Source organism: Urocampus carinirostris, chromosome 16, assembly GCF_059441175.1.
Source record: "Urocampus carinirostris isolate Australia breed hairy pipefish chromosome 16, RoL_Ucar_1.0, whole genome shotgun sequence".
Classification (NCBI taxonomy): Eukaryota; Metazoa; Chordata; class Actinopteri; order Syngnathiformes; family Syngnathidae; genus Urocampus; species Urocampus carinirostris.
Genome location: NC_142364.1, coordinates 31922689 through 31949012, shown reverse-complemented (window position 1 = coordinate 31949012; position 26324 = coordinate 31922689). Strand labels below are relative to the sequence as shown.

The window sequence follows — 26324 nt, the reverse complement described above, 5'->3', positions numbered from 1 at the left end:
CATTTCCCTTATTAAACAAAAATAAACATTACAACCACCATTTTACTCACAGCTAGACAGACTAGGAAGAAAAAAAACAAAGATAATTAATGTGATTGATCGAGAATAATATTTGCTAGTGTACCGCAACCATTTTAGCAATCTACAGAGCCATTGTCATCTGCTACCAGTAACCGAGCCAAGCCACATTTGAGCCAAAATGGACAAGTTGACATCGGTCTAACAGAAAAAAAACAGTTTTAAGAATTATACATTTAAATAAAAAATAACAAAACAGAGATACTTGTAAGCCCTACACAATTTGAAATAATCAAAACATAAATGTTGTTTGTTGTTGTTATTGCTGACTTTACCATTTGAACTACATAAGTGTTTCTCAAAATGTTGTCATTGAAGTACCCGGATGACATACCGTCAATTTTGGACGACAAGCTGCTGCATTTTATGCGACATTTTAAACACAGCAGCTTTAAATACAGTGAAGCGTACTCTTTTTTTTTTTTTGCAACGGCATCGAGGAAAACTACAACAAATGCGCTTTAAATACCGTTTGGAAACATTTATGACGCCCTACAAAATAAATTAGACCATGTTTTGCCAGCATTATTCCTACAATACATAACGGGAGAAAGACGGGAGGTTTTAATTGTATTTTTTTTCAACCTCAACTCCTCAATTCATCTATCTGGATAGAGCAGCAGAGGAAGTTATTCAAAAACACTTCTCTCTTTCAGTATCATCAGTGTCAATGTCAGGTTGCTAAAGTTTTTTTTAATCCTCGAGAAACGATAAAAAGCAGATGGAATTTGGTCCATATCTGCGGCAATCACCAATGGCAACAGCACAAAAAGATATGTCTCTGTTGCAATCTGGCACTATTCTCCACAGTATGGTTGTCCTGGTGCTTTCCTCTAACATTATAGGGCTCGCATATAGATTTGCATAGACTTAACACTATTTATAAATTGATACAAATGTCGCATCCACTATATATAGATGGATACACTTGCGGGATTTTCGCCATGGGGTGGAAAATAAAATATTTTAGAAAAATACACAATAGTGTTTTTTAAGCGAGTCAGCCAGAGTTTGCATGTATCATTTGTCTTTGTAATACAAGTCCCACCGCGCTTTACATCCCAAATGAGGGACACTGCACGTGTGAGGCAATCGTAGTCCGCGAATGCGTATACTTTAATAATTAATTGGAAAATGAAAGTACTAACCCAGCCATTGCAATCAAAACACTCGCAATCAAACTAAGACCTTAACTGTTATGCGTTATGATGAGAATCGCAATACTGGCAACAGTGAGAAAAAGTAAAAGTATCCAGCAATGCAATTTAGTGGACACAGACTGTGCCATAAACAGTCTATTTGTATCTTTATCTTTTTTTAAATCAAGTTTGTTAAAACATATACAGCGGTACCTCTTTATACAGGTACCCTTAAACACGAGAATGTCGATATACGAGTCTTATTTGGAAGAAATATCTTGCTTCGCCTATTGCACAAAATCCATGTAACGAGCAGTCCCGGAGTCTACCACAAGAGCCTGCTCGAGGCTGATCACCACTCGTGACTGCTCATCGCCATTATCACCTTGTTCCAGTTTGCATATGCAAACTACTTCAGGCAAAAATAAATAAAAATTGGGCTGTAATTGTTTTTCATGTGGACATTAATTTAAAGTCACAGTAACTTGTGTATAGTTCGTGCTTCGGTATGATCATCATTCTCTTGATGTGTTACCTGTCAACATCCGCCAATTGCTCCCCCGTATTAATTATTAAGCGATCATCTAGGCTACCGATAATCTACAATGACGTTATCATCTGCTACCAGTGACCGAGACAATTCAGATTAGAGCCGAAACGGGCAAAACGAGATTGGTCTTTTTTAAGAAAAAAAATCATTTCTGGTATACATATTGTTATGCGGCGTACACAATCTTAAATGATAAAAATAAAAAACGTTTAGGAATAAAATATAATTTACTTTTATTGTCATTCTTTGTAACCATACACACAGAACGAAATGTTGATACACCTGACCCGTACAGATGTCTGTAAAATTTGCTTGTAACCTGAGCAATTCGAGCTACAAACACTCTCCTAGAACAAATTAATTTCATATGAAGAGGTAAGTTATTGTCATTATAAATGATGCATTTTTTTTAACGTTTCAGGCGCAGATAGGCTTAAAAAAGCACTTTTCAGCCTGCAAGTCACAATTGTATGAAAGTTTGCACAACTCAAAAAGTTGAACTTTTTTCACCAAATCTGCACTACTATTAACCTGTATGATTAACCTTGGTTATTTTATATTTAGGTAACTATTGTAAAATTCATTCAATCACGTTGATTAGCATTGGATGTTACAAACATTATTACTTTCATCATAAAGAGTGTAAAAATAAATATATCAATCAAATACAAATTAAACAAGATATACTTTATAGACCCTATTTGAGAAGCACTCACAAGTTGACAGTAGACTGGCATCATCAAGTTCCTCGTTTGAGATGCAGCTGATCTCTTCGGGAGGTTCCCCACATCTACCGAGATCTTCTCTTTGAAGACACGAGTTCTGACTACGTTCCACGCCGCCATCGTATTTCGCAGTCTCATCCATGAGCGTTAATCCGATGATGCCGTTTTCATCCATCTGGCGAGCAAAACCATCATCTCGCTCTACCTCTTCGCCCCACTCGTCTTTAGATGTTACCGAGGTGGTGGGTGAGAAGCAGATTTCAACTGGGGTCCAAGGCAGGGACCCCGGTTCTATGTTCTTCTCTGTCTCCATTCCTTTGTCAGTTTATTGTGACTCAAGTCTGACACAAGGACATTTTGCAGGATGGCTCTTGAGGTTCCATCAATTAGTTGGGTGAGGCTTCATTTTTAGGTTGAAGACTTTGATGGTATTTTCTACAATTCCACAAAACATTAAAAGATAAATACACATTACGTAAAAGACTAGATCATTTCTATGATGGGACGAGCTGGTACCAGCCATTTTTTTTCATTTAGACTGATTTTTGAAGACTACAGAAAATGTAGTGTTGTAGCTAAATAGGCATAAGGATATATCGAAAGAAAGGTTAAACCCATATCTTTCATCTATCCATCCATCCATCCATCCATTATCTGCACCGCTTATCCTCAGTAGGGTCGCGGGGGTGCTGGAGCCCACCCCAGCTATCATCGGGCAGTGGGCAGGGGACACCCTGAACTGGTTGCCAGCCAGTCGCAGGGTACACAAGGACAGACAATTCGCTCGCTCATTCACACCCAGGGAAAACTTGGACCGGCCAATTAACCTGACATGCATGTTTTTGGAATGTGGGAGGAAACCGGAGTGCCCGGAGGAAACCCACGCAAACACAGGGAGAACATGCAAACTCCACACAGGAGGTTCGATCTCATGACCTCAGAACTGTGCCGCATACGCGCTAACCACTGCGCCGCTGTGCTGCCCCCCATATCCTTCATTAGAAAAAAGTATGCTTCCAGCTTTTACGATTCTTTAGTAAACAACAGTTGAACATTGCTAAGTTTCTTAAAAATCCACAAAAAGGGATTTTTGTAAAAGGATGCATTTCAAGCAGAACTTTCACTTTTGTGTTTTTTGATTTGAATTTGTGAATTTGACACATTAGATATCTAAACAATGCTTTCCATACATAAGGGCACTTTGCTTGCAAAATAACATTTTATCGCAAGAACACTAAACGTTTGCATGAACTTTGCGAGAATCTTTCAGCACCTGATGTTTCCAGTGACGTAATCACACAATTTCAGACACCATGGCGATAATGTTACTGCGGGCATGCACAAATCTTCATTCCTCACTGCCCTGACAATTACAAAGGGACTTTGTCATCTTTTTTTTAGAGAAAAAATCTCAAAGCGTTGACTGTTCCAAATATTTACTATTCTGACTTCACTAAGCTTATACTTATACTCTCGGGGCCATACAAACACTTCAATCACTGGATACCGGAAGGGAGAAGGGCTTCCTCGAAGCCTTCAAATGGGGATTTGGCATACTGAAATCATTCCCAGAGTCTTGATACTTACTGATTAGGTGCGCAAAACCCTTCGTAATAATTTTGGAAAATAAAACCGAAAAAAGTTTTTTTGTGTTTTGGCACTCAGGGACAATGCTTCTGAAAATGTATTGATACATTATGGCACAAAATGATTTAATTCATTGAAACCTTCCTGTTATAATCTGGTCTACCATCTTCCACCGGAAGGCGCCAACCGGGTTTGGAACTGGCGTGCCCAGTAACCATACACCTGTTCCTAATATCCTGACCCTTTATAATTACATTCTGGACAGAACACGTCATCAGGTCATTTTCATTTCCACTGTCTTTACTACCTCTGATTTGCGTTTTTATTTCCTGTTTCTGATTTGGACAATTTGTTAACTGTTTTGCACTTCCTCTCTTTGATTTTTTTTTTTTGTTACAGTTTGTTACAGTTGCATTGAAACAATGTAAAAAAATACACTGATACCTCTATATACAATCTACTTGAGCTATGAGAAAATATGTCTTTCGAGCAAAAATCGAAACGCAAATTTTCAGTCGTTACCACTAATGCCCAGGGCTTTAAAATGTATGTTTTTAATCATTTTATTTATCTTATTTCTGTATTTTTATGTTCAATTGCTAATTGACTATATTTTCTGACCAGGAAGATGTGTTTTATAGCAATTTAGGCTAAATTTTGAATGATTTTCAGTTATTTTGTATCTGAAAAATTTGCTCGATATGCAAGCAATTCTAGATGCGAGCATTATCTGAGAAGAAATAAATCTCGTTTGTAGAGGTATCTCTGTATAACAAAATAAAAAAAAAATCTACTTGGACCTTTTTCTCAATTCCAATAATGAACATCAGTATGAAAATATTAGCGTTTGGTGGCGCTGAGCTGTCACTTTGCGGATATCGTCGTCGACAGGTATTGTGGGAAAAGTAGTTTTGGGTCTTTTGACTTTAGGTGCTCAGCCATTTTAATGTCTCGCGGGCCACAGGTTTGACCATACAAAAAGCTGTTTGCTTTTTTTTCTTCAAAAAAATCCATAAAAGAATTACAAACCTAACTGAAAAGGGACACGGTAAAATCAGAACTGCTGACATTTTCAATGTACAGAGTGGCTGCACTGCATTACAGTGATCCCAGATTAACAAAAGGAGATTGTAGTCTAAGTGCATCTGGTGTTCTCTATTCTATACACAACTTTTCAAAATAAATAGCACAGGTAAAGAACTTGCCTGTCGAGTCTTCACGCAATTTTGGTGACCACAAAAATGTGGACCTGACTGAGCAGCTGAACAAATACAAGTGTAAAAAAAGAATCTATGAGAATCCTTCAAACCACAAAATACCCTCTGCAGGTATCCAACTTTAGCTTACAAGCAAACACAGAAAAAGAATGAGAAGTTTTGTAAGATTGCTCTTTGTATGAGTAAAGAAAATAATAACGTCTTTAGTCATGCATGAACCAAGGTATTACCTCTATGGCCATATGGGGTTGGGGGTAAATAATCTCAATTCAGCCCCCCTTACATGGCTGCACCTACCTAATGTGAGTGTACATTTCAAGACACCACAAAATACCAAAGAACAAGGTTTATACAGCTTTATCATGGACAATAAACCATTACAAGAAACCTGGTGTGAAACATGTATTTTGCAGAACAACAAATATACCTGCGATTTAAATATGCGATTTTTAATCTTGCGTGTGAATTTATGTATAGTATTTAGATCTTGAGTCAATCGTGAACATATTTGGGGATTTGCACAATAGGTTCACATTACGATTTATCAAGGGGGAAACGCAACCTTAACTTTTTGCATGGTCCATAATAAATGTCCGTAAATTATACGTAAACCTTGCAATAATACCCAATTCATAGTGCCCTGTTTAGGTGTAGCATGCATCTTTCCACTCGGGCATGACCCGTAGGGGGTGATGACCCTTAATAGGATAATGCCAAATAATTTAATGCCAGCTGCCGTTAATCATGACAGAAGAAGAGATACAATGACAATATGAAGCCACCAGAGAGAAGTGTGTGTGCCATTTTTAGGCAGACAAACACTGCACCGATTTTAAGCATTTTACAAACACTTCACCAAAAATTCAAGCACTTTTCAATCCTTGAAAACATAACATCAAAATACAAGCATTTCCCAGAAATTCAAGAACCCGTACAAAGCTGATGAGAAGACTTCTAAGATTAAAAAATATTCAAAGTAAATTTTACAAACAGAACATTTTTGACCACTAATTGGCACTGTGTTGTCCAATGCGAACGAAAACCAGTGTCAAATGAGTACAGCATAGCAGCAAGGTGCCAGGCAAACATGGCGGCGACTACTAGGTATTGATTCCGCTATGTAAAAGAAATACAAATTTCTCAACCTATAAATACTTCTAAAAATTGATATTGGTATGATGGTCCATGCATTTTTGGGTACTATTCAAATCAATGGTTTTACTGCATAAAGGCTTTTTGTACCACCAGGAGGCACTAAATATTACACACTGTCCCTTTAAAAGTGCTGTCTTATTATATAATTTGAAACTTTCACTCTCTGCTGCTATCTCCTGGCTTAACCATTGGGGGTTGGAAGTAATACACTTGCGGTATTATGACCATTGAATGTCCAGGCCTCTGCAGTGTTATAACTTTGTTTTTTTTACTTCCAAACACACAATATGTTTTGGGGGACATTGGCTACTCATACTTATTTTTCATGCCCCTCGTAAGTGTTTTTTTAAATGCTTTTTCTCTGAGGATAACTTCAAAACTATCAACAACTTTTTTTAGTATGAAAAGCCAAACGAGGTGGTTCTTTAAAAAGAGCCATAATTCCCAACACGACTTCAGAATGTTAACAAAACAGCAAAATATTCTTGTTTTAAACCAGAAGTGTCAAACTTTTACCAATACCGCAATCTAATGCAATTGTTGGAGCGGTTTATTCATGCAGAAATAGTCTCGTTTCAAAATAAAGCAGCCAACGACTAAAATACTATTCTCTAATCCAAATTTATTAAGTTTAAATCTTTTTTTAATCGGAACATGTTCCTAAGGGGAGAAAAGGCAATCGTCTAACGCATAAACGAGTGGTGTTAGTTGGTCTGTAGATGTTATTGCCCACATTTTCCGTCTTCAGGATATTAAAAACAAAACAAAACAATATGTGCTTGTTTAAAACTGAAAGTAGGAAAAAATTACCGAAATGTAAATCTAATGTGATCGTTTTTATATATATTTAAATCGGTAGCCGTTTTCAAAGCCCGAATGTGTAATATTTGACCATTAGATGGCACTGTGTTGTCTGGTGGGAGCAAGGACTGGTGCCACTGAGCACAGCGTGGCGGCTAAATGACAGGCAAACATGGTGGCGACCTAAAGTGTGGATAACACTGTGTAAAAAAAAATAAAAAAATAAAAAATAAAAAAATAAAATCGGAATCGCGCATAAAACGATAGTGTAGGTGAGTATGACACTGTCTCCCTTCAAAATAAAGCAGCCCTAGACTAGAATACTAGTCTCGAGTCAAGTTGTTTTTTGTTTCAAACCAGAGCTACACGGCACAGGGTGGCAGCAGGATGCCGGACAAACATTGTGGAGATTCCACTGTGTGAGAGAAATACAAATTTCTCAACCCATGATTTATTTTTTTAAAGTTACATTAGTATGATAGTTAATGTATTTTTTCCCTAAATCAGGTTTTATTTTAAACTGAAAAAGTTATTTGTACCACTAGGAGAATATTACACACTGTCCCTTTAAGAAGAGAAAATCGGTGGTCTAACGCAAAAAACGGTAGTCATGGTGCCTCGCTTCAAAATAAAGCATCCTCAGACAAGAGTACTAGTCTTGAGTTAAAGTTTAACTTGTTCAAATTTTTAAAAAGGTAGATTTTTTCTTTAACCGGTTGGCGTTAATAAGGGGTGATAAGCGGTAGTCTAACACACTAGTTAGTGTTGGTGAGTTTGAGTGAAGTACTAGTCTCGAGTTATTATTTTTGCTTTACATTTGAAAAAGCGGTAGATCTGTTTTTTAATGTGTGGGCGTTTTTAAGGTTGGAATAGCAGCAGTCCAACACATAAAACAGTAGTGTTTGTGAGTATGCCAAATAGACTATCATACTCAAAAAAAATATTTGAAAATACCGACCAACCTGTATGCTGCTGAGACATCAACCGAGAGATAGATCATCTCCCCTAGAGTTAAAGTATATATATTTTTTAAATCACAAACAAAACAAATCTCCTACCTTGTTAATAAAAATCTTTGCAAACGGGATTGGGATTCACAGATTTTACAAAGGTCGGTTGCTATGACAACCACTAAACTAATGAGTACAAAGCCCCGCCCCTTATCACCATGGCAGAGACGCTTGACAACAAACCATCCTATTCAACCAACACTACGTCAAATTGTTTTTCTTTATTTAAAAGGATACAATGTCGGAGAAAAGCGTGCGTTAGAATGTTTCTGTAACGATTTTAATAGTGAAAAAACAACAAACTTCGTGAAAAAGTTCCCTTAACTCGTTTACACATTCTGAAATCCGCATGGCTACAAAAAATACATTCTCAAAAACATCGTTTCTTACCTTATTTCGGAACATTTTTCATCGGTGATATCTCTCCAATTATTCAGATTAGACCGATTAAAGAATTGGTTGCAGACATTTATCCGTATTTTCGTTCAAATCTCTCCGATATGTTCGCCGAAAACCTCTAACTTTTGGCGAGATAAACCCAGTTTTAAAAAGTGGTGGGTCGTTTGCAAACGAAACGAATCTATGAGCCGACTCTCCACCAATCGATCGCCGTCTCCTTTCAGAATCAAGATAGATAGGATAGATAGATAGATAGATAGATGGATAGATAGATAGATAGATAGATAGATAGATAGATAGATAGATAGATAGATAGATAGATAGATAGATAGATAGATAGATAGATAGATAGATAGATAGATAGATAGATAGATAGATAGATAGATGGATAAATAGATACTTTATTCATCCCCGTAGGGAAATTCACACTTCCAGCAGTATCTTTGTGTTGAAAATAAAACAATAATATGTAAAAGGGATATAATACATAAATACCCAATATAACATGTTGATATAGAGTACCGTATTTTCCGCACTATAAGGCGCACCTAAAAGTCTTAATTTTTTTCAAAAGCTGACCATGCGCCTTATAATACAGTGCGCCTTATATATGGCTCAATATTAAATCGCAAGGTCTCGCAACTTTCGCAACAGCCACCGACTCGATTTTCCCCCGAACGTGGAGTAGTCCGCGGTGTATGCTGGGTTTTAATTACCGGTGTTTCATTGGCTAACCAATGTGTCAATCATCATTTGAATCGATCGCTATTGGCTAAAGTTATTTGGAGCCTCGGATAGGCTAGAGGGCCGAAACAAACCCTGCAATTGGCCGAAAAAGATGTGTCAATCATGAGTCAAATCGATCGCTATTGGCTGAAGTTATTCGGAGCCTCGGATTGGCTAGAGGGCCAAAACAAACCCTGCAATTGGCCGAAAAAGATGTGTCAATCATCCGTTAAATCAATCGCTATTGGCTGAAGTTATTCGGAGCCTCGCATTGGCTAGAGGGCCAAAACAAACCCTGCAATTGGCCAAAAAAGATGTGTCAGGCATCCGTTAAATCGTTCGCTATTGGCTGAAGTTATTCGGAGCCTCGGCTAGGCTAGAGGGCCAAAACAAACCCTGCAATTGGCCGAAAAAGATGACTGAATAGCAAGCTTGCTAAACTACGCCATAAAGAAACATGTTTCATTAGTCTGTATTTGTAAACATTTTACTCTCCTGGATTTACTACACTCATGGTTGTAAGAAGACCATGATTGCGTATCATTTTTGAACGTGAGAACTTAGGTGAGCTATGCGGCTTTATATTTTCCCGGTATCTTGTTTTAGAACGATCTTGATGTTGCTGTGATGAGTTGAGTGAATTCAACTCAATTCCAAGTGTTTATTGTCATAGGCACAGTAAAGTTGCGAGCGAAAAAGAAAATAGAAATTAAGGAATGGTTGGCATTTCTTGAATCCCAAGACTTTAACCTTCCGAATGACATTTGAAATGATGCATTTGAGTGACATCGTACGGACACCGCACCCGCACGTGTCTACGGCACGTATTTGCTTCTTTGCAAGCTTCGGGAATGTTAAGGGGGTAATAAGTTGGACTGAACTATCTGACTGTTTTGTCGACGTTCCCATTGTAGCACCTTATAATCCGGTGCGCCTTATCTATGGAAGATATAGGACCAAAAACTTTTTTTGGGGGGTGCGCCCTATAACCCGGTGCGCCCTATAGTGCGGAAAATACGGTTTTTAAATAGTGCTACATAAAATACACACTGTAATAAAAACATGCAATGAGGGGGTGTGGTTTAATGAGGGCTTTTACTCCCCCGGATGGAGTTAAAGAGCCTCATGGCATGAGGAAGAAACGATTTCCTCAGTCTGTCCGTGGAACAAGACTGTGACAGCAGTCTGTCACTGAAGCTGCTCTCTTCCGTTTGGAGATAATGCTGTGTAGATGCTTGTTTTCAATATTTTTCAGGTATTGTTTGTTGTTTACTTTAGTTTGTTTAGTATTTTATTTATTTTAAGTAACCTTTTTTATGTTTCCTGTGTTTTATGGGAATACACATAGGAATACTTCATCTCATCTCATCTCATTAGCCGTACCGCTTATCCTCATTAGGGTCGCGGGGGGCTGGAGCCCATCCCAGCAATCTCCAGGCAGTGGGCAGGGGACACCCTGAACTGGTTGCCAGCCAATCGCAGGGCACACGCGGACAGACAACTCACTCGCTCATTCACACCTAGGGACAATTTGGACCGGCCAATCCACCTGAAATGCATGTTTTTGGAACGTGGGAGAAAACCGGAGTTCCTGGAGGAAACCCACGCAAGCACGGGGAGAACATACAAACTCCACACAGGAAGTCTGGAGCTGGATTTGAACCCACGACAGGTTCCCATGACATGAACTGTGCCGCACAAGCGCTAACCACTGCGCCGCCTATAGGAATACTTATTTTACTTAAAAAGGAAAAAGTCAAAAGTTGGTTGGAGAGTGAAAAACGGTAATGCTTTAATACATTTGTAAATGGTCTGCATTCTAATAGCGCTTAAATATTTTTATTTTAAATAATTCGTTTTTTGCATAATGTTACATTGCTTTTTGTCATATATGATTATGGGGAAAATAACTGACCTTATCTTTTCCCCCTTGCTTTTGCCTCTTTTATTCCCTTCTTGTTTCTTTTTCTTAAGTTTTGAATTTATTTTTCTTGCTTTTTTCGTTTTTTCTTCCTTTTCTTTTTTTCCCCACTTTGTCTTTTTCTACTTGACCCCCCCGCCCCCCCTATTAAGTAATGTCATGATTACCAATTTGGATCAACTGTGCCCGCTCATTTGGCGCCAGCCGCTGCGGGCTATCTGATTGGCTCCCTGTCCCTTTTTAAGCCCGGTCCTGTCACTTTACGTTTGTCAGTCCGTCTGCAAACCTCTGTTGTTACAAGGCAAGCCTTTATGACCCTGACTCCCGCCTGTCCCGTTTTTGCACCTGTTTATCCACCTGCCCATTCCTCATCTCTCCGTTTGTCTCCGGCTACGAACTGTTTTTTATCCCTACCACGTCTGCTCTACCGTCCCGGCTTTTGTCCTGTTTTTGATCCCGACCACGTCTGCTCTCCTGTCCCGGCTATCGACCTGTTTTTCAATCCCTGACACCGCCATCACCCGCTACGGAAGATCCACTTCTGTGTTCGGATCACGATCCGATTGCGAGAGCGACTTGCTTCCAGCGGGCACCGGATCGTTGGCACAGCGCTTCCTCTTTCTTTCAATGAAACTTGTGGTTAACGTTACGCAATTGGGTCCTGATTCCGTTCTGGTCGTGACAAAGCAATACCGTACATGTTACATAATAAGAGGAAATATATGGATCAAAGCAACAAAAATAATCAGAAGAGTTCACTGTGGTGTGAAAAAAATAAATGGTATTATAATTTAGTAAAAAATGTTTTTGAATTGTAAGTTCATGTTGTGCATAATGTTACATTATTATTGATATTATATTGATTAAATGACCCACCCTCCAAACTTGACAGTGTTTCTTTTTTCCAGCTTTCTTTTCCTTTTCTTATTCTCTTTTCATTTATTCTGTTGTCTCCTTTGGTTCCGTTTTGTAACTTTGTTGTTGTTGCTTATTTCCACCTTTTTAGAGTAATTTCAAGCCTAATGTTACGAAATAATTGTTAACATATGGATTCAAATCTGATGAGCCATTTAGGCTCTTTCTAGTGAGCCCAGCGAAAAAGGCCGATTCTCTAGAAAGAGCCGGAATTTTCATCACTACCTTTAAACACTGTTATTTTTTTTAACTCTGAGCGTAGTCTTGCAGGCTCGCAAGTTGCTTTATATTCAAGGCTCAGATAATTATTGTAACAAAGAAACTCCCTACATCGTCATTCTTATCACTACTACCGACTTTATTAAGCGTAGACACGCTATTTCACCTCGAGAGATGGGCGTTAAGTGTGGTTTAAGGGTACGATGTGTTGCAGCATTGGCTCCTGAAAGGCAGACAAATGGACAAACTTTAAGAGACGGTTACTTTAAGTACCTTGGAGCAGAGCTTATGTGAAGATTAGCGTTTACTATCACTGGCCATTCGGCTTGCTATTGAAAGATTTGCCACAAGAGGGCATTATTAGCTTTACATATTACATTCTGTATACTGTATTGTGGTGCAGTTCATATGGGAATTCCGGCTCTTTTAAGAGAACCATCTCTTTCAGCTCCGATCACTAAAAGGAAGAAGGGCCTTAGTCAGGGAGCTTTTTTGCTCAATGGCTCTTCAGGCTGTTTTTAATTCTTTATTTATTTAGTTTTAAATTTGTTTGCTTTAATAAATATAATACCAAATATTGCACAAAATTACTTAAAAAGGGAAATATGGCAAGAAAGACAAGAAAAGAAAAACCCCAATGGAAAATCTAAAGAGAGAAAAGAAAGCGTGAAAAAGTAGCAGAACGCGAGGAAAAAGACACGAAAGAAGAAAAAAATTAAAAGGAAAAAAGAGAAAAGCTAGGAAACGAAGCAGAAAATAAAACAGGTTTTTGGATGTCCCTTTATATTATTTATTTATATATATTACTATATCATGTAATATGCACAAAATGAATTAATAATATTTCATATATGTAATACTTTCCTGCTTCACTGCCTTTGGGCTATGTGTCCATATTTTTAATAGGTAAAATAAGTATTCCTGTAATCTATACGTCAATAACACATGCCATTCTCATATTTTACCCTTGGGTTATCCTCATTTTAAGGACTATTTTTGTATCTATTTATAAAGTCCATGCAATGGAAAGGTGAATAAAAACATTTATCTTTTTCTACTGTTGGTGCCAATCTAGGAACAGTCATAGTCTCATCTCATCTCATTAGCTGCACAGCTTATCCTCAGTAGGGTCGCGGGGGTGCGGGAGCCCATCCCAGCAATCATCGGGCAGTGGACACCCTGAACTGGTTGCCAGCCAATTGCAGGGCACACAGGGACAGACAACTCGCTCGCTCAATCACACCTAGGGACAATTTGGACCGGCCAATCCACCTGAAATGCATGTCTTTGGAATGTGGGAGATAACCGGAGTGCTCGGAGGAAACCCACGCAAGCACGGGGAGAACATACAAACTCCGCACAGTAAGTCCGGTAGCTGGATTTGAACCCACACAGGAGGTTCCCAAGACCTTAGAACTGTTAACCACTGCGCCGCCGTGCTGCCCACAGTCATAGTATTTAAAGTTAAATAAAATATAATCTACGGGATTTTCTTCTTGGTTTTAAACAACACAGTGGCAGGTTAGGAGCATTGGAAACCTATTAAGTGTTGGAGATTTATATTTTTTTTGATTCAAAGTCAGCATTCTTTACTGCAACACAGTACCGGCTCCAAATATCCGTGTCCACCTCCTTGGCTACTAATAATCACTGTTGGCCCTGTGAAAATAATATCACTCTAATCGTCCACCCCTCCTTGTTCACTCCAACAAAATAACATCACATGGAACACAAGCCAATTTTGTGCAGTTATGTTTATTGAAAAATTAAACACACTTTCTGTAGAAATATCTTATAACCCTTCCAGTTCCATTGTGCTGGGAGCAGACAAACATCCAGACGACTCAGACGGATGACAAGAGGAGGAGATAAGAGGAAGAGGCAAATGGAGCTATAAGACCAAATCTAACCTTCAAACGCAAGAGGAAGCATACTCCCTGGAAAAAATAAGCAGCATCGACTGATTTAACAAAGTACACAAATGTCAAAATTTTGGGGTTGACCAGACAATTATGTGTTTTTCATGAAAAAGTCACATTTTTATTAATCAAATGCGTTGTCCACTGTCTGTGTCTCCTCTTCACTGTGGATGTAGGCTTCACCTGGATCCCTAAAGAGTTTAATTAGTCCGGGATTTGTAAATTATGAAAAAGGATGAATGACCTTAGGACATCCCTTTCTATTAACTCCTTAAGAACCTGATCCAATAGGAGGCGCCTGAGCCAGTCTTTTGCTCACCTACTCAATTGTTATCACAAAACAAAGTTTTCTCTGAACAATTGCGCCATGTACATTCCTCTAAACCAATAAATCAAATAATTTTAGGGGATGCTAAAGTACATGAAGGAGGACGGGATTAAACTCGCCAAAAACCGGATTCTCGAGCTCTCCAACTGCCCCCTTGTAGGCCCGCATTGAAGCCAATCTGCAGCATGAGGTCACTCAGATCAGCAAGGAGAACCTGATCTCACGGAGCAGCTGGAGAAGCAGGACAGTACCTTCTGCAAGCTCAAGAACCACGTAAAGGTTTACTTAACTACCTGGGTATCTTTCTCCACTGCTGACTGTTAATCTTTAATAATATTTGTTCCTGCCCAAATACATTTAAATTAATTAGGTACAGTGCATCCGGAAAGTATTCACAGCGCTTCACTTTTTCCACATTTTGATATGTTACAGCCTCATTCCAAATTGTATTAATTTGATCTCTTATCACAAAATTCTGCACAAAATACTCCATTATGACAATGTGAAAAAGTTTTTTTTTTTACTTTTTTGGAATTTATTAAAAATATAAAACTAAGAAATCACATTTACATAAGTATTCACAGCCTTTGCCATGAAGATCAAAATTGAGCTCAGGTGCATCTTTTTTCCACTGATCATCCTTGAGATCTTTCTACAGCTAAATTGGAGTCCACCTGCAGTAAATTCAGTTGATTGGACATGATTTGGAAAGGCACACACCTGTCTATATAAGGTCCCACAGTTGAGTGTGCATGTCAGAGCACAAACACCAAGCATGATGTCAAAAGAACTGTCTGTAGACCTGCGAGACAGGATTGTCTTGAGGCACAAATCTGGGGAAGGATACAGAAAAAATTCTGCTGCTTTGAAGGTCCCAATGAGCACAGTGGCCTCCATTATTCGTAAATGGAAGACATTTGGAACCACCAGGACTCTTCCTAGAGCTGGCCGGCCTTCTAAACTGAGCGATCGGGGAAGAAGGGCCTTAGTCAGGGAGGTGACCAAGAACCCGATGGTCACTCTGTCAGAGCTCCAGCGTTCCTCTGTGGAGAGAGGAGAGCCTTCCAGAAGGACAACCATCTCTGCAGCAATCCACCAATCAGGCCTGTATGGTAGAGTGGCCAGACGAAAGCCACTCCTTAGTAAAAGGAACATGGAAGCCCGTCTGGAATTTGCCAAAAAGCACCTGAATGACTCTCAGACCATGAGAAACAAAATTCTCTGGTCTGATGAGACAAAGATTGAACTCTTTGGTGTGAATGCCAGGCGCCATGTTTGGAGGAAACCAGGCACCGCTCATCACCGGGCCAATACCATCCCTACAGTGAAGCATGGTAGTGGCAGCATCATGCTATGGGGATGTTTTTCAGCAGCAGGAACTGGCAGACTAGTCAGGATAGAAGGAAAAATGAATGCAGCGATATATAGATATATCCTGGATGAAAACCTGCTCCAGAGCGCTCTTGACCTCAGGCTGGGGCGAAGGTTCATTTTTCAGCAGGACAACAACCCAAAGTACACAGCCAAGATCTCAAAAGATTGGCTTGGATTGGGAGTGGTTCTCTCCGTGAATGTCCTGGAGTGGCCCAATCACAGTCCAGACTTGAATCCAAACGAACATCTCTGGAGAGATCTGAAAATGGCTGTGCACAAACGTCTCCCATCCAACCTGATTGAGCTTCATACTTATTGCAAAGAAGAATTGGCAAAACTGCCTAAAGATAGGTGTGCTAAACTTGTGGGATCATGTTCAAAAAGACTTGAGGCTGTATTTGCTGCCAAAGGTGGATCAACAAAGTATTAAGCAAAGGCTGTGAATACTTATGTAAATGTGATTTCTTAGTTTTCTATTTTTAATAAATTCCAAAAAAGTAAAAAAAAAACTTTTTCACATTGTCATAATGGAGTATTTTTTGTAGAATTTTGAGATAAGAGATTGAATTAATACAATTTGGAATGAGGCTGTAACATAACAAAATGTGGAAAAAGTGAAGCGCTGTGAATACTTTCCGGATGAACTGTATATAGACGGCAAAATAAAGATTATATATTATTTGATATTATGCTATCTATCTAATCTGAACTATTTCATAAATCCTGATTTGTGTGTGTGTGTGTGTGTTTGACATGATTTATAAGATCTGGAACGTCAGAACTGAGTTTCCTGCAAATTGACACAGTTGTAATTTAGGCCTCCGCGAGTGTCCTTAGCCAGATTTGGTGTCAAGGCTTGCCCAATAAATACCAACCAATTGATAAACATCTGCTTTTGTGGGGTCTCTAACGCCCCCTGGTGGCCAATTTGGGTGCTGTAGCTCCCGACCACCTACCACTCGAAGCAGCTCATTCTAATATTCTATTGACTATGCCGTGAAATTTTTGCATGTATACCATAGTGCATAATGGTCCCACAGCGGAGAGGTAACATGTTGAAAAAAACAAAAACACATGGTAGAAACGAGGCTTGGATGAGGTGGACTTCCCGTTCAGTCCACCTCCAGGTATTTGTGCCGTCTCAAAAGCAAAAAGTTTGTCCTCTCCCACTCGGCTATAGGGCTACGTTAAAATCGGTCACCAGGAAGTCCACATAGTCCCTCTCTTTAGTCTTGAAGGCTTCGGCGATGAGGCGAGCGGCGTCCTTGTGCTCGCGGCCCCTAAGCGAGAGCCCGTTTACCTCCAGGATCACCTGGCCCACCTTCAGCTGACCACAGTTGTGAGCCGAACCGCCCCGCTTGGACAAAGAGAAACACAAGGACAAAAATTATCCATTGAAAGCACCAATCATTACTAATAATTAAGGCAGTGTCTGAAACGTCTGCCCGGATGCCCGGGGCGTGCATCTTTTACATCGGACGTACAACTTACAAAACGTCTCTGCCCGGGTGGCCGACAACATTTTCAAGAAAAAAAAACAAAAAAAAAACCCGAAAGATTTTTAAAAAAAAATCAAATCTTTGCTTTATTCCGATTTCGAAATCCTCATTCTGTTTGGAAATTTCAGAATTTTGGTTCGTTTAGCAATTTACATACTTGGCAGCCACTCAGAAGCCTGCATCGAATAACTTCGTGCATCCGTCTGGGATTCTCCCTTTTGGTAGGACAAACACAAACAAGTGAAAAATGCCAATTTTTCACAAACTGCTTGTCACGACAATTTCTCATTCTTTCCGCATTCTGAAACGAAGAAAACAAGAGGCGAGATTTGAAACGTCAATCTCCTTATGCACCCCTGGGTTCGTATCCAGAACAAATTCTGTGCTGACCTAATTCTTTTGGTTGACTGAATTGGATTTAGATAATCAGTCAAATTGCTACATCATACTTTTTTAAGATGAATGCATATTATTATACTGAAATATTTTCTAATACAATGTGCTATGTATAGCATAGCGTATTGGTCATACGCAGTGCTTTTTTACAAATCCTTATGTGTCACCCATTATGAGTCGCCTCGTGGTAAAAAAGACTTAATTCAATTAAAAAAAATAACAATATCGATTTGAATAATAAGCAAAAATAAATTAACCATCGCATAAACGTGGATTAACAAAAAAGTCGTCGGTCAAGAAATTAGTATTTTGCGTCACACGAAGCTAACCATAAAGCAGCTGGCATGATTGTCTGCCATCTTGCTTCTACAGGTACCCACAAAGAACAAAAACCTTGTAAAAGGCTGCCCAATAAATGAAAGGCAAAATGTAACTATTTGGTCACTTTGAGTCTCAGTAGTTTGTAATATTCAGTGTAATTTCTAGCACTCGTCAATATATTTTATTTCATAAAAACATTATCTATTGTAGATTTGTACAATTGTAGATTTATAGTTGCTATTTTGTTACAGATGTATACTCTCAGTCAGTACTGTCGTCATCTTGAGGTAAGTTTGGCCCTTCTGCTGGTTTAAGATCAGGTAATTGTGCAATTTTGTAATTGTAATCCTGTGCAGTCCTTTGAGACATTTTTGTGATTAAGGGCTATATAAATAAATGTGACTTGACTGACTTCTGGGCTTTTCAAAGGGGCGTCGCTACTTCGCAGATTTTCATGTTTCGCTGCGATAACAGAGGGATTACTGTATCGCATTACAGTAAAGCAGATTTTTAAGAATTAGAATTTGACACCAAAGAAGTTATCTATAAAAAAACATTTATTATGTACAGTACTTTCCTTTGTTCAACAAATGCTTGAGCCTGTATATGGGGTTTATTGTTCGGTTTCAATGTATAATAGAGTATTTAATTTCTTAAATGTTTCTACTTTGCAGGTTTTGACATTAGCGGGTCCTTTTTGGAATGCAACCCCAGTGAAAAACGAGGGATTACCGTCCACATTTTAGTCACTCAAGGTTGAAAGATATGCAAATTCCCCATGTGAATTAATTTGGCACATCAAAGCCCAGTTTTAGATCCCTACAAAAACATATATCAGTGCAGGCCCTAGTTTCTAACTTTGCCGTGAGCGCTTGAATGTAGCATATATCTCCATCTTTTTGAAGGCAGTGTCACTAGTATTTATGACTATCAGGTTTGGCAGGGCCAGGTTACGCAAATTTACATTCTATTATGTGCTAAAAGCGTGCATGCCGTGCCAAACTGTGGACAAGACCCACTCCAAAGTAGGCCAAATGCAGACCAAAGCCTTCGAAAGCGGCGGTATTTGTTTCTGATCTCTGCAAAATTTCATCGTATTCCGTTAACACTTGATGGTGCCACGTTCACGTTTGCAGGATAAGAAATAAGGAAGACATTTTAAAGGTGGATATTATAGAACAGGCATGTCAAACCCAGTTTGGCTCACGAGCCAGATCCAGACTTTGTCTTCTCAGGTGGACCAGACCAGTAAAAAAATGTCAACGCTAAATATTTAGCTTTGTTTTTCAGTACTATGCTTTATCGTTTGGCCTTCATTTGTAGCCTACCCTACAAATTCGAATCACGGCTCTTAAGGGATCTTTTCTTTGCACAAATTGTCCAGAATGAAAAAAAATGTGTTAGCAAATAGTTTATTTCAACGGTTAAAATGTAGCTTTACTTATTTTAGGTTTACATCTGAACCAACTCCCAACAAACTCAAGTGGGAGCTCTGAATAAAAATGCTTGCCACAATTTGCATTGCGCTTTGAATAACAAAAGACAATACAAAATTAGAGTTTTAAAGTGAACGGGCAATAACGTCAGATAACAGGCTAGGTCTATTGAAGTTGAGAAAATACTATTAATTGTTGTCTCTAACATGAATTCCAATAAATATTATCTTTAATAATATGGGCGAATAAGTATCACGCCATCAAACCTCCCCCCAGCCCCCTTCTCATTGTATTCCTGCAGTCTATTTGCTGCTTTTGGGTTCAGAAACTTTGTATTACTATACAAGTGCATTAATATTCGGTTCCAAATCCTCAGTAGCAGCACATTTAAAAATGTCCTTAAATCCATTGTTTATCTTGAGTGCTGCTTTGGTTTATTATTGATCATCACTGAAAAAACATGTTTACTAAGTTAAATCACCCAACACAACTGATGTGTTGGGAGTCATTAGGTGACTAAACCCCTCAATTCCAACCCCGAATGCCGAGCTCCAAGCAGGGAGGCAATGAGTACCAATGTTGTAAGTCTTAGGTATGACTCAGCCGAGGCTTGAACCAGCAACCTCCCTAGCCCCAAGGCCCCCGAGCTGGTCTAATTTGGTTTGTATTTATTTAAAAAAGCATAACTTTAAAAAAAATGAGCTAGAGACTTGCTTTTTATTTTGGATTATTCATAAATTTACACCTGAAGCTGTTTACGTCACGTGTGACTATCTATGATGGATTTAAAAAACGTGCACACATTTACTACCTCGCAAAAAAAAAAGCGCAAATGAGGGCTGCGTCTCATACAATTTGAGCCCTGTATGTTTAGACGACAGCGCCAGGGCAACCATACTGTGGAGAATAGTGCCAGATTGTAACACAGATGTGTCTTTTTGTGTTGTCAACAGGGGTTGCCACTGTAACAGACAAAATTGCATTTGTTCATTTCTTCTAGTATTTTTCATGCTGATGAAGGTGAGCACAAGCGTCTGATCTACAGTAACGGAAGGTGTAATTAATCGTGCAATTACACAAAAAATCTGTGAACTACTCTTTGATTTTATTGGTCTATTGTTTCTGAGCAATATGTCTATCCCACCACAACCCCATCACACACTGTAGATAAAGCCACAGTGTCCAAATGTGACAAAAAAGTAGCGGCTTGCTGTCTGAAATTTAATGTATTCATTTTGCATTAGTCCATTTTGCAGCAGTGGCCCTTGAAAGTGGACACATACCATTCTGAATGTGTCTTTGTTCAATGGATTCATACCAAAAGTTTGGAAAAAAGCATGGCTTTACAATGTACTATTGTCAAGAGAAAATTCGAAAGATCAATGATTAGTCCAAACAAAATGCAAAAACGATCATTGTGAAATACTTGTTTAAAGATTAACACTTTTTTTTTCAGATCAGTATTCGAGCTTTGTATTAAAAGTTTTTCAAATATTTTCCAGACCAGCAGCTTATGTATCATCTTAACGTAGACACAATCATAATTTTTGGCCCAAAAAAGCAGAAAGAGCTATTTTGGAGAAAGCGCTAGCTTTTGCTGCAGAAAAAGACTAGTTTTCAATGCGCCTGAAACAACCTAGCACATATGAACTCACTTTTTTAAAAATAGTAAGTACAACAGCAGTTTATTAGACATGCATTTCATGCCTTTGAGCATTAAATTAAATAAACATCTACGGATCCCTTGCAGAGAGGATAACACAATTTCACAATGTCATGGTAGTTTCCTTTTTAAAAACGGTTGAATATGGTGCATAAATTAAGTTTTATAGGAAGCGGCATGGTGACAGTGGGACATAATTTATTTGATCAAAATGAATGCGTCCATCAATTTTGGATGGTATTCATCCAATTAGGGGCTGAGGCCTCAGGGGACTAAACTGAATTTAAAAAGAGGTACACTCTTAAAACTCCTGATTCCCCAGCAGTAAAGACAGCAGACATTTTGGTAAGTTTATTCAGTGCTTAATCTTGGACACCTTCAAAGACCGCATAGGATTCCGGTTTGTTGTTTTGACATCAATATCTCACTGTTGTTCATTATTTTGACTAATATGCACCGTTTACATCACTGTCACTTATTTGCTAGTCATGTTGCTGTTCTTTGATAACCACACCCTCTAAGGCGGATCTGCTATCTGTGACCTAGGAGATTAAATAAGAAAGAAGCATAATGAGTCATTTTGTTTGAAAAAAAAAAACCTAAATTTTTTTCTGATGTTGAACATCCGCTGTTTGATAGTGGAAGCTGAAGTCCCCAATTTGTTACATATTATGTTTACCTTTTTGATGAAAGTTTCTAAAAAAAAAACCCAAATGACTGGATGTGAGTACTGTCAGGGTTTATCACGCCATCTCACCCAGGAGCAGGGGTGTCCAAATGCAGCCTGGGTGCCAACTGCGGCACCTAGGACGATAGCAGGCCCCCTGCCTAAATATAAAAGTAGAGGGACAGTGTGTATTATTTAACCACCGGATGTCGCTGTATTCTTTTGTGCAGCCGGAAACGATGACTAAAAATCACAAGTAAGAATACAAACTATGGAGACACAAATTGACCATTAAGAACCTTTTTTTTTTTTGCCCAGCCTTTCGCCAAGTTTTTGTTTTTTTCAGGTACCTTAGCAGCAAGATGGCATACAGTTATATCACCTTCTCGGTCTTTATAGAAAATAAACAGGAATTGCTCGACCTACAAATACATAAGAAAATGCACGTTTGTGTGACAGTTCATGTATTTTTGTGAATTATTTTAATTAATATTATTTTCTTTTTGATGAATAAATATTATTTATCACTAGGAGGCGCTAAATGGTACCTAATACCCTGTTAAACCAGGAAGGTTCGTGAAGTTTGCTCATCCTGGATGTTTTGAGTCCAAGTGTGTGAAATAATCTCTACAATTTAAAGAAAAAAATCCAACTAAACCTAAAATTACTCAAATACAATATAACTTAAAACCCAACGCAGATCATAACAAAAAGTTGAAAGATGTTTTTCTCGTGCAAAAACTTTATTTCCTTTTGTTAATTAGTGGTTGATGTTGTCTTTTTGTGCAGGGCCTGAATAAAAAGCCACACAAACTGGGGCATTTTTCTTTTTACTAATCCCCAAAATTGGGTCATTTTGTACAAATATGATATGTGAACCCTTCAACTTTGCTACACATTTCAATGTTTGTGTGAAATATTTCCTAGTATTTCAAGCAAAACAAATAGTCAATACATGATATAGTCTGTAAAAGGTTCATCAGAACAATGGGTCGGTCTGGGTTTTCACAGTTAAAGTTTCCTTTTTCAAGAGTAAGGTGAGTAATTTGAGGTTGCAATGCGCAACGTCTCCTCTGGGTAGCAGTAAATCCACTATAAGCATATGAACCCTGCCAGCCAAGAGGGTTTAAAGGGTAAACCTCAAAAAGACACAGATACAGTATTGATAAACTCCACGGTTGTTTTGATAATGATCCATTTCACTTGTGCCTGTCAAATATATCTCCCGTGAGTCCCTCCTACAATGAGAGTAAGATAGCTCCCACGCCGAAACCCTTTTATCGTCCCAATGCGGTTATTATCTCTTCTATTCAGACTCTGCGCCCGCAACGATAACTCGAAGCCAGCAGTGTGCTCGGTTATCGCGATGGCAAGTCGGCGGTGATAACAGCTGCTTCAGAAGTGTTGATTTGGAAAGATAAAGGATAGCATCCAGGAGGAACAGAATGCACAAGGAAAGGTGCGCTAACTCAACTTGACTGCGTTATTTAATGGGGACAGAATAATTTATTGGAGTTGAAGCTATGCTACTTAGACACTTGAGCTGCAACAATAATGTCGACGCGGCCCACAAAGCTCGATAATAGAAATAGTCGACAAGGAATTCCATTCTGGACTATTTTCGCCAGAGCCGTTTTTCCAACAGAGAGAGGCATCTCTATGAGGGCTGTAACTAACAATTATCGTAATTGTCGACTAGTCACCGACTATTTAAACAATTAGTCTGTCAGAGCTAGAACAGGAGGAGGGCCCAGACGCGTAACATTTGCTCACAAGTTTATTGAGACATAGAGGAAAATAAACGCCAGCGATCCGGTGCTCGCTGGACGAGGGAAGCGAGCCGCTGACGGGATCAGAGCATGATTGGAATGCGGAAGTGGATCTCCCGGAGCGGGGTCAAACGGGCAAAACGTGTCGATGGCCGGAGCGCGAGATTCACAGGTCTTGGCAAAACAAGAGCAAAAAACACAGGCAAAAACGGGGATTCACAGGGCTTGGCAAACAAGAGCAAAAAACACAGGCAAAAACGGGGATTCACAGGTCTTGGTAAAACAGGAGCAAAAACACAGGCAAAAACGGGGATTCACAGGGCTTGACGTATCACAACAGAGTTTAGCAGGAGATTTGCAGACGCTCCGACCCCAGGCGACTCACAAGACAGCGTTTAAGTAGTCAGGGAGCAATCTGTCAACGCGTTTCAGCTGGTGTCCGTGGGCGGGGCCAATTGGGCGCTGTGGCAACTGTGATAGAACCTGGCACCACACGGGGGGGACCAATTGGGTGCAATAGCAACCGTGACAAACATGTCAAGAAAGAAGTAGTAAGAAGCAACTACTTATTTATTCCTACCCCTTTACTTTTTCATGAATAGCGTCCCTAGATTTCCTGAGTGTCTACATATACCAAACCACCTATATATTTACATTGGTTCATATTGCCAGGTAAAAGAAAGAGAAACAAAATAAAAATAAATAATAATACTGCTAATGATTAGAATTAAAATCAGGTAAACACGTTTTTCCTCAGTAGTGGAGTGGTTAGCACTTTTGCCTAACAAGCAAAAGGTCCCTTTTTTGAGACCAGGTGCAAACATTAGTTAGCTTGGAGAGGGAAGGGTGCCACCAGGTTGTATTTGCCCAAGACACACCACAGGAAATATAGCCCCCATGACACTAGTGGTAAAGGGATCCACTTACTTACTTTTTTATATCAAGAACAGGTTCATTAGCAGCAATAAAGACATATTATGTGAATTTTGTAAAGTACAATCAGAGGTCGTTTGCCTAAACAAAACAATTCTTAACAGTTTGAAATTCAATGGTTTTAACAACTGGCGTTTTTCATTTTTAACTTTTTAATAACTGAAGTTCAGACCGTATGCATTTAATTTCAAATATTTTTGTAAAGAAAAGTCTGGTATAACGCTCATGCTCTTTGTTATAGTAAAATATATGAAAATAAAATATACAATGCATGTCATCAAAACCGTACTGGCTTGAACGTTACTTGAATGTAATCGAGGCGAGTCAGACTCTGTTTTGTTCAACAACCCGACATGCTTTATTAAATGTTTGTGTGTCAGCGAGCTACTGCCAAGATATGCAAGAACCGCTTTGCAAACTTTGCAATTTGTCTTTTTATTCAAAGTATCCAGGCTAAATTACTTTTGCAATGCGTACTTGATTTTGAGGCCGCCATTTCTGTATGTTTATGTTAGCTTTTGAGCATGTGCTACACTTAGCAGAGATTCAATTAATATAGAGATGCCTCAGTCTGTTGGAAATACGTATATGGCAAAAATTTCTATTATCAATTTTTGTGGACAAAGTCGACTAATCGTTACCGCCCTCATCTGATGAGATTTGCTTATGTGCAATAGTTCTGCTAAGAGTGGTAATATACATACGTCAACATCAAGTACGCATAAAAAAACTTCTCAAATTGGGGAAAAATTTATCCTGGATACGGGCTATAAATAACAACGATCAAAGTTTGCAAAGCAGACCTTGCGTGTAATGGGAGAAGCTCGGTTGCCCACGAACATTTAAAAGGAAAACGCCTCGGACAGTTGAACGAAACAGAGTCAGACTCACCTCGGTAAGATTCAGGTAACATTTAAGCCAGTTGGGTTTAGATAACATGCTTTGTATATTTTATAAACATATATTTTACTATAATAGATTGTGGCTGACCAACGTATTACAAAATTAACAGCATGCAGTTGTGGTTAAAATGTTGACAACAACGAATGTCAGTTGTTAAAAAAAAATAATTTGAATAGTCAGAGAGTAGTCGATTAAAAAAGTTCAAAGTTGCATCCTAATTTGCAGTAAACCGTTTTACAGATCCTTGACTGCCAGGGTCGTAAGGGCACCACTTCCTGTGGTGTGTCTTGGGCAAGTACAGCCTTGCGGCGCCCATCACTTTCCAGGCCGTTTATTTTTGGGTAGGAATTTGCTCCCCGAAATGAAAGAGAAAGTACTGGTTTCCATGGTTACCAGTAGCAGGGGTATCTTGCTGATCTGACGCAGAGGACTTCTATAGAAAATCTAAATATATATTAATGAGGAATATAAATGCCTTGGATCTTTCTGATAAGTAGTGTCGGTCGATTGAATATAATAGAGTGGCTTTTTTTTCTATTGGGCTGTCAACTGCAATGACATTTTTGCTGCACCCTTAAAAATAAGGTTTACGGAAAAATATTTATTTACAGAAAATATTGACCAACAATGTATCCCATAGTCTTCAATCATCAAAGATAAATTAAATCAGGCTC

At 38.9% G+C, this 26324-nt stretch overlaps 2 protein-coding genes across 12 annotated transcripts in view; both read right to left on the bottom strand.

Annotated features, from left to right (window-relative positions):
* Positions 1-12199, bottom strand: part of akna (AT-hook transcription factor) — a 43552-nt gene extending 31353 nt beyond the window's left edge. For 3 of the 5 annotated variants that reach the window (XM_088356193.1, XM_088356198.1, XM_088356196.1), the window contains exons 1-2: positions 8311-8393; positions 2484-2927 (exon numbers count right to left, since the gene is read on the bottom strand). In XM_088356193.1, coding sequence (XP_088212319.1) covers positions 2484-2805 — 322 coding nt within the window. In that variant the 5' untranslated portion in view covers positions 2806-2927; positions 8311-8393. Of the gene's footprint in view, positions 1-2483; positions 2928-8310; positions 8394-8652; positions 8792-12184 lie in introns of those variants that run through there. The other 2 variants (XM_088356195.1, XM_088356194.1) reach the window with 2 other exon arrangements.
* A 1982-nt stretch (positions 12200-14181) lies between these two features.
* The window catches only part of whrna (whirlin a), a 220340-nt gene continuing 208197 nt past the window's right edge, over positions 14182-26324 (bottom strand). For 5 of the 7 annotated variants that reach the window (XM_088355838.1, XM_088355841.1, XM_088355844.1 and 2 more), the window contains one exon: positions 14182-17420. In XM_088355838.1, the coding sequence (XP_088211964.1) occupies positions 17238-17420 (183 nt within the window). In that variant the 3' untranslated portion in view covers positions 14182-17237. Of the gene's footprint in view, positions 17864-26324 lie in introns of all 7 variants that reach the window. The other 2 variants (XM_088355839.1, XM_088355842.1) reach the window with 2 other exon arrangements.